General features: G+C 61.2%; 1 protein-coding gene across 2 annotated transcripts in view; it reads right to left on the bottom strand.

The window, feature by feature from the left end:
- The window catches only part of LOC116542039 (pyridoxal phosphate phosphatase), a 27208-nt gene extending 19736 nt beyond the window's left edge, over nucleotides 1-7472 (bottom strand). For both annotated transcript variants that reach the window (XM_032266685.1, XM_032266682.1), the window contains exons 1-11: nucleotides 7135-7472; nucleotides 5819-5861; nucleotides 5513-5617; nucleotides 4403-4479; nucleotides 4037-4148; nucleotides 3868-3944; nucleotides 3265-3409; nucleotides 2708-2776; nucleotides 2451-2541; nucleotides 1934-2076; nucleotides 469-580 (exon numbers count right to left, since the gene is read on the bottom strand). In XM_032266685.1, coding sequence (XP_032122576.1) covers nucleotides 469-580; nucleotides 1934-2076; nucleotides 2451-2541; nucleotides 2708-2776; nucleotides 3265-3409; nucleotides 3868-3944; nucleotides 4037-4148; nucleotides 4403-4479; nucleotides 5513-5617; nucleotides 5819-5861; nucleotides 7135-7193 — 1033 coding nt within the window. In that variant the 5' untranslated portion in view covers nucleotides 7194-7472. The remainder of the gene's footprint in view (nucleotides 1-468; nucleotides 581-1933; nucleotides 2077-2450; nucleotides 2542-2707; nucleotides 2777-3264; nucleotides 3410-3867; nucleotides 3945-4036; nucleotides 4149-4402; nucleotides 4480-5512; nucleotides 5618-5818; nucleotides 5862-7134) is intronic.
- Nucleotides 7473-7933: the final 461 nt, after the last annotated feature.

Genomic DNA, 7933 nt, shown 5'->3' with positions numbered 1-7933 from the left:
TGTTACCCAGGCTGGAGTGCAATGGCGTGATCTCGGCTCACCGCAACCTCCGCCTCCTGGGTTCAGGCAATTCTCCTGCCTCAGCCTCCTGAGTAGCTGGGATTACAGGCATGCACCACCATGCCCAGCTAATTTTTTGTATTTTTAGTAGAGACGGGGTTTCACCATGTTGACCAGGATGGTCTCGATCTCTTGACCTCGTGATCCACCCGCCTCGGCCTCCCAAGGTGCTGGGATTACAGGCTTGAGCCACCGCGCCCGGCCGGCCCTTTTAAGAAATTGAAGGCTAAGCGATCTTGTCCCCCGAAAAATGGGCAAACATTTTGGGGGGTGGCTCACGATGGACCCTAAGTGTCCTCAGTCTCCTCAACAGAATATCAAGTCTTAAAGCCAGGCTATCTTGGGATCATTCAAGCAGCTACACCCCTTCGCCCCAGCCTCCTGCCCAGGGCTCCCAGGATGAGGCACCTGCCACGGCGTGCGGGTCAGAGCAGAACTCCTCCAGGCTGTGGGGGTCCGAGGCCATCGTCTGCTTGAGGCGCTTCAGCACCGAGGCCCCAGCGGCCAGACGGAAGAGCCCCTGGGTTGGAGAGGGAGCAGGTGGGGGTCACAGAGGAGTGGGCAGGGCAGGACAGCCTGGCTCCCCTGTAGCCTGGGCCGTGCCAGTGGCCCTCGCTGGGCCTGTGTCCCGACTGGTCTGGCCAGCAGAGTGGGCACCACAGTGTCCATGGACTTCAACACTCAAGGTCTAGAATTCTGAGCAAAGGGTGGGGCTGAGAAGTCTGGGAGGAGCTGGGAAAAATCATGGGGAAATCGGAGCCCAGTTAGAACTGGAAGGGAGGTCAGGCATGGTGGCTCATGCCTGTAATCCCAGCACTTTGGTAGGCCCAGGCAGGCGGATCACCTGAGGCCAGGAGTCTGAGACCAGCCTGGCCAACATGGTGAAATCTCATCTCTACAAAAAATACAAAAAAATTAGCTGGGCATGGGGGCGAGCACCTGTAATCCTAGCTAATTGGGATGCTGAGGCAGGAAAATCGCTTGAACCTGGGAGGTGGAGGTTGCAGTGAGCCAGGATTGCACCACTGCACTACAGCCTGGGTGACAGAGCCAGATCCTGTCTCAAAAACAAACAGACAAACAAACAAAAGGGCTGGGCGCGTGGCTCATGCCTGTAATTCCAACACTTTGGGAGGCCGAGGCAGGCAGATCACCTGAGGTTGGGGGTTCAAGACCAGCCTGGCCAACATATAGTGAAATCTCATCTCTGCTAAAAAAATAAATTAGCTGGGCATGATGGCAGGGGCTTGCAGTCCCAGCTACTCGAGAAGCTGAGGCAGGAGAATCGCTTGAACCCAGAAGGCAGAGGTTGCAGTGAGCCAAGATTACACCACTGCACTCCAGCCTGGGTGACAGAGCAAGACTCCATCTCTCTCTCAAAAAAATAGAAGTGTAAGGGAGAAAGGAGGCCCCGGGGGATCGCTGGGCAGCTGAAGCCTGTTTTGGGGTATCTGCCACCTCTATGGTGTATATTCAGGACAGGGGGCAACGTATTCACAGCAGATCCAGACCCAGCCACTGTGGGGCAGTGGAGCATCTGGTTTCAGAAGCACCTTCTCCTATGACTGGGCATGGCTACCTTTGCACCTCTGTCTGCCTCTTGCGAAATGGAGCCAATAAGGGCTCCCTTCAAGTGTTACTGTGATAAGCAAATGAAGCAAGGAACGTAAAGCCTTTTAGCTCAGTGCCTGGTGCACATGAGCATCGACAGGCAGGACGAAGTGTGGATGCTGCAGGAGGCAGCCATGCCTTCTCCCAGGGACCTGGGCTCAAATGCGGGAATCACAGGCACCGGGGCAGGGCAGCATGTGGGGGGTTTGGGACAGAATGAGGGCCCCAGTGTTCCTTCCCCACCTGCCCCAAGGGGCCCCACCTCTTCCTTCATGCCCTCAGAAAGCAGCATCATGACGCAGGCCTCGATGGGCAGGGCAATCTCCCGGCCCAGCTCTCGAAGGTGGGTTGCCAGCGACACCCCATACACCCTGGAGAAGGGGGCCGTCATCGAGGGGGAGTGGTCTGCAGGGACGAGACAGATCAGTGGCCCAGGGCCTTCCCGCCCTGGGCAGTCATCCAGGGGCACCCCTGATGTCTTCAAGGTGACACCACCTGCTACTGACTGTCCAGGCACACGTCTGAAATCATCCATCACATCTGTGGACTCGGCCTGCTCCACTGCCTCTGCCCTAGGCCTAACAGGCCTGGCTCTAGTCCTGCCCCCTTCATTCCACCCTCCACAGGGCACCCAGAGCAGCCTCTCCATCACAGATCAAATCCAGCTCTTGGAACTCATCCATAGCTCCCTGGTGCCTTTCAGATGAAGTACCAGCTTCTCAATAAGCCCCGGGCAGGGCGGGGTCAGGGATGTGGCATCACCAGGGCTATGTCCCCACCTGCTTGGCCGTGGTTCTCCCTCAGCTCAGCCAGGGCTGTGTCCAGCGAGCTCAGTGACCTGCGATGGTAATCGGCCTGAATCTCCAGGAGCTGTGGGGACGAAGGGACACCCTGAGTGGCAGTGAGGGAAGCTGAGCCTTCCCCAGGGTCCTTGAGAGCAGGCGCCCCTTCTACCATCTCACAGGGTCCCAGTGGCCCCTGGCTCTGGCATTCAGCCCCCGAGTTCTGGATGGCTGCGGCCCCATCTTGGACTCACATGAATAAAGTAGTTGGCATAGGAGTCCTCCTTGGTAACAAAGTGGTACAGGTCAGCCAAGTACTCGTCCTTGGGGACAGAGAGAGGAGAGTTTATATCGGGTGAGGCTGGGGGGGTCTAGAGGGGAAGCGGAGGCTTCCAGGCCACACAACTGCAAATGGAAGGTCCCAGCCAGGCTCCTCTCTCTGCCGAGTTTGGTGCTTGGGGCCAGCCCATGGGCACCCCCTCAAACTCTTCTGGCTTCTCAGCCCCATCTATGTGTCCCCATTGCCTTAGCACAGTGGCCTGTTACTCACCATCCAGCCATTTGTTCATTCACTTACTCACTCAGCAAACACACACAGACTCAGGGAACAGACCAAGTCTCTGCCTCCCGTGTTATGCTAGAGTGCAGACAGAAAAGGCTACCAGGGAATGGCGGAGCTCTGCTGCCTCCTGGCCACGTGGCTGAGGCAAATCACATCACTTCGCTGAGCTTCAGCTTCCTGGCCTGTGAGATGGGGCTGGCACCCACCCCTGCCACCCCTGCACATCCAGGAAACCCACGTGGCCCTCACCCTGCACTGCTCCACCTTCCTCTTCAGCTCCTCCTCCTCCTCCTTCAGCGTCTCCACCTTGTTGGCCATGGTCATGTGGCTGTGACTACCTGGGCCGCCTCCCAGGCCTTGACCGCTGCCTGAATTCTTGGCTGCCTGACTGAGCCTGGGGATGATCCCAAGGTGAGCTGTCACCTGCCCTGTTGCATGTCCAGAACCAAGTGTGCCCTCCATAGAGCAGACCACAGGGGATTCTAGGATTTAAAAGCTGCAAATCTGAGAGCTCCACTGGCCCGGGCCTCTGCCCAGCCTGGGCCATGAGTGCTCTGGGTCGCCCCCTGGTGGCAAGTTTGGTGATCACAGACACCTAGCAGAGCAGAGAATGGGGGAGCCACACCGGCATCTTGCAGGACTGTTTATGGCCACCCGAGGCTTTGGGGTGGCCCCAGCACCAGCTGTGAGATGCACGGGCACACCCTCACAGATACCCTCACTGCCTGTGTTCCTAGGGACCAGGCATGCACAAGCACATACAATGTACTCAGCGGACCCCTCGGCATCCTGGTGCGGCCATCCCTGTGGGCTGACCCAGAGATGAGTCCCCTGAGTGGCTGGGGCTCCCACCTGCTCTTGAGCGTGTTCCAGTCGGACACGAGCTTCTGGAGGCTTTTCTTGTGCTTGAGGATGGCTGGCAGCTCCTCCTGAGGACAGGCATGGCAGGGGAGTCAGCGTGCTAGAGCGGAGGGAGCCAGAAGCTGGGGAAGCTGGGGGCTGGAGCAGGGCACAGGCTCACCTCACTCAGCCTGCTGAGCGGCTGCAGGACGTCCCTCTCCAGGGTCATCTCAAACTCGGCCAGGATGCGGGCCAGCTGGTTCTGGATGGCACAGCTCATCTCCAAGGCCTTCCTGTGGACACAGCGGCCCATGGGCCCAGGCTCCCGCCGCCCTCACCTCCACTGCAAACTCTTGCTGGGGCCTCCCCTCCCTCACTTCTGGCCCCTCCTAGATACCCTTCCAGGCCTGGCCACCTTCACTGACCTGGGCACTGTCCCCAGCCTGGTCATTCTTCTGATGTGGACGCCCTCACCACCTGCGCCCCCTCCCAGCCAAGATTGTATCTTGGTACCCCCAGGTGAGGGCTGCACCCTGTCTGTGCTCACCCCATGCTGGAATCAGGGTCCAGCTCCTTGAAGCTCTCCGCCATCGTGGTAGACAGAGCCATGAGGGGAAGCTTCTTCTGCAGGGAGGGCGGGGCCGGCGGTGAATGTCCACACCTCCCTCCACCCTGCCTGAGCACCAGGCCAGCCCCTTGGGGCACGGGAGGAGGGAACCCAGGAGGGCCACAGTCACAGATAGAGTAGAAATGACATGACAAGTCATGGTGGGGTGACATTTCCCTGAGACCATGTACACAGCCCCTACCCATCTGGGGGCCCCTTTTCTTCCTTCCAGAAGCCACTTGAAAAGAATGACCAAGTCCCAGCAGAGACTGGGAAAGTAAGATGCAGGGAGGGCAGGGGGCTTGCCCCAGGTCACATGGGTAGAGGGAGAACGGGAGGGGAGCTGGCCTGGGCGTGGGGGCTCTTTCCCCTGTCCCAGGGCATATGTGGCTGACCTGCTGAACTCAAACTCTATGCCTCCCCATTTCCTTGCCTTGACCACACTGAATTGTCAACTGGTTCCAAAACATGCCCCCCCCCACCCTATCTGGAGTTACAGAGAACACCAGCTCTGGGATCAGAGACCAGGGTTCAAACCTCAGTTCTACCACTTACTAGCTATGTGACCTTAGGCAAGTGACTTTACCTCTAAGCCTCCAATTCCTCATCTATAAAACAGAGCCTTCCCCTAGGATGTCACCCGTGTTCCATGAGACAATGTGCTAACATGTTAGCAGCAGGCTGGCAGTCATCAACCAATAAACGCTGCCTCTTGATTAATATACGAGTATCCCACAAAAGCCACCTTAATTGCCACCTCCTTCAGGAAGCCCTCAGAGGCTGTTCAATGGAGAGCCTGCTCTGCATGCTGATTGGACAGAAGTTCAGATGCTGTCAGAGGCCTGGCCTTGGCTTACATGGACTGGGGCACAGGGAAGTGGGGTAGTGGTGAACAGGAAGGTACAGGGCCGCTGGAGTGCAGTGCCAGAGGGCCTTGGAACAGAGCAGCCTCTATGCCCTTGTGCCAGATACTCAGACTGGCAAGGAAACCCCAGCCCCAGCCTTGCTTCCCCATTGGACAGGCCCCTCCTTCCTGGGACCCGCGCTCACCACCCGCTTGTCCATGTCTGCCCCGCTCTGGCCCTGCAGACAGGCCTGCAGGCGCTTGTGGACGCTGTGGGCCGCTCGCTTGGCCGGCTCCAGCCGCTGTTCCACCTGGGAAGGAGGTGTGATTAAGGATCAAGACAGGCTGTCTCCCACTGAGCAGGAAAAACTTTCTCTGGTCCCCTGGGGACCCCATGGCCAACAGCTTAAGGAATGACTCAACAGGGCCCCTACCTGGTGTCCCCGCCCCAGCCCTCTGCTCCAACAGCCTGCACAGGCCTGCCTTCCCATCCGCCGGGCCCAGGCACGTACCTGAAGCAGGTCCTCACCCAGGAACTCAGCGGTCTCCGGGGTGCTGCGGGAGCAGGGAGAGCGCTTCTGCTGAGCCTGCCTGGGTTAGGATGCCCCCTGCTCCCCCAACCCCCGCAGCAGGCCACCTGGACCCCAGTCCTTCCAATGTCCCTCCCAGGTGCGGCCCGCCCTGGGTGGCCCAGTTGCTTCATCCCGGTCGGAGCACATTCCATGGGGGTGGGAATAGGATACTTGGGTTTTTCCTCCTCCACCCAAAGCCCCGTCCTGAGCGAGGGCGGGCAGACAAAACTGAAGAGGAGGTTGGGAGACCCGCCCAGTGCTCAGCTTTGGTACACAGAAGCCTCTCTTCTGCCCACCCCCAAATCGTCAGCCCACCCCGGGAAGAGGAGGATTAGCTGGCCCCAAGAACGGGAAGTCGGGGAGCTCAGACTCCTGGGCGCAGTCACACAGCACTCTGGACTATGGCTGTGGGCAGAGGTGCACGGGCCCTTGGCCCCCCACCTGGGGACACACGGCGGAGGCCCATGGCAAGATGGCCTGACTGCCCAGGCTACATAGGGATCTGGGCTAGTGTGAGACTAGAACCAGGTCTCTGGACACCCAGTCCCCTCCCCGGGCCCAGAGAATGGGGAACTCCTGAGGCTGGGGGAAGAGGAGCAGAGAAGACAGGCCCTCAGAGGCTCCCCAAACTTCCGGCCCCCGGGCCAGCAGCTCAAAGGCTGGGTGGGGGTGGGAGCTGGGAGACCTGGGGACGTTTCCACCTGAGTCTGGGAAAAGCAGAAACGAGACAGAGAAGCAGGAGGCCCCAGGGCTGTGGGGAGGGGAAGGGACGAGGCAGGCCAGGGGCAGGACCCTCCTCCCACGGGCCAGGACCCGACTCCTTCCCCCGCCCCCGATCTGCGGCCCCAATCGACCCTCCTCCCTCCCGAGCCCAGCAAGCGGAGATGGTGAACTGGCCCATTGTCCAGAGGGGACAAGTGAGGCCAGGAGGACCATCCACTCAGAGACTCACGGAGGGAGGCAGAGAAGTCCCAGCGTCCTAGGGTAGAGCACGTTCTCCTGCCTGAAGCCCCCTCCAATCCGATAAAGGGGGTGGGCACCCCTCCCCCCAAAGGCCACCCCTGCTCCTCCAGCTCTGCCCGAGACGGGGAGACGGGGACGCCGTTCAGAAGGGAGGAGGAGAAGGCAGGACTCTGGCCGCTTACAGGGGTCTGCCCAGCTCTCCCCAGCCTCCCCCACCCCCGTCTCCCCCCACCCTTTTACGCCCCCTCAGGTCCTGCGGGGTAAGAGTGGGGGCTAGAAGGGGTGACACTCACCGTCCCAAGCTGCCCGTCTGGGCCAGCTGCCGCATGCGGTGCAGCTGCCTCTTCATCATCTTGGGGGCGGGCTGGGGGCTGCGGGGTCACGGCGGGGGGTCGCAGGCCCGGGCAGCCCCCGGCCCAGCCTGCCTCTCCCGCGGCGCGGCTCTCGCCCCGGATGGGTGGGCGGCGCTCTCGCTTCCTGGGCCGCCGCGCGGATCTCGCTGGCGGCCGGCTCTCTCCTCCCCCGCTCACGACTCCGCCCCCGGCCCCCAGGTCACTCCTCTCTCCAAGTTGGTTTCCGCGCTCTGCCCCGGCTTCCGGGCCCCCGGCGACCCCCGGCCGGGCCCCCGCCGCTGAGTGTCCGCCGGCCGCGGGCCGTCCACAGGTGGCGCCCGGCTCCTCCCCGCGGCGCCCCGCCCCGCCCCGGTGGCGGGAAGCAGGTAAGCCCGCTCCTGCCCCGCGCCCGCAGCCCGCCCCAAGCGGGGTGCCTGCCCCGCCCGCAGCCAGCCGGCCCGGGGTATAAACAACCTTTGCACCCCTCGCAAGGGAGAAAGAGGGTGCCGCGCGAAGGAGGGGTAGGCCTTTCTGACCTGTCTAGCCGCTCTGGGCCTGCAGGGGATGCTGCCTGCTCTCCCTCCCTCGGAGGACCTCTGGTCCCCCCAGAACTAACCCCCCAGCTGCTGGATGACTGACTGGGAGCTTTGGCTTCCTGGGGCCACGGGCTGTTGTGTGGCTGTGGACAAGTCCCTGTAATGGTCTGATGGGCCAGCTGCCCGGGGCCTGCCCATCCAGCAGAATGGACAAGACACCTCTG

Source organism: Sapajus apella, unplaced genomic scaffold (genome assembly GCF_009761245.1).
Source record: "Sapajus apella isolate SASKATOON/1434 unplaced genomic scaffold, GSC_monkey_1.0 scaffold160, whole genome shotgun sequence".
Lineage (NCBI taxonomy): Eukaryota > Metazoa > Chordata > Mammalia > Primates > Cebidae > Sapajus > Sapajus apella.
This window is presented reverse-complemented; position numbering and strand designations above follow the sequence as displayed.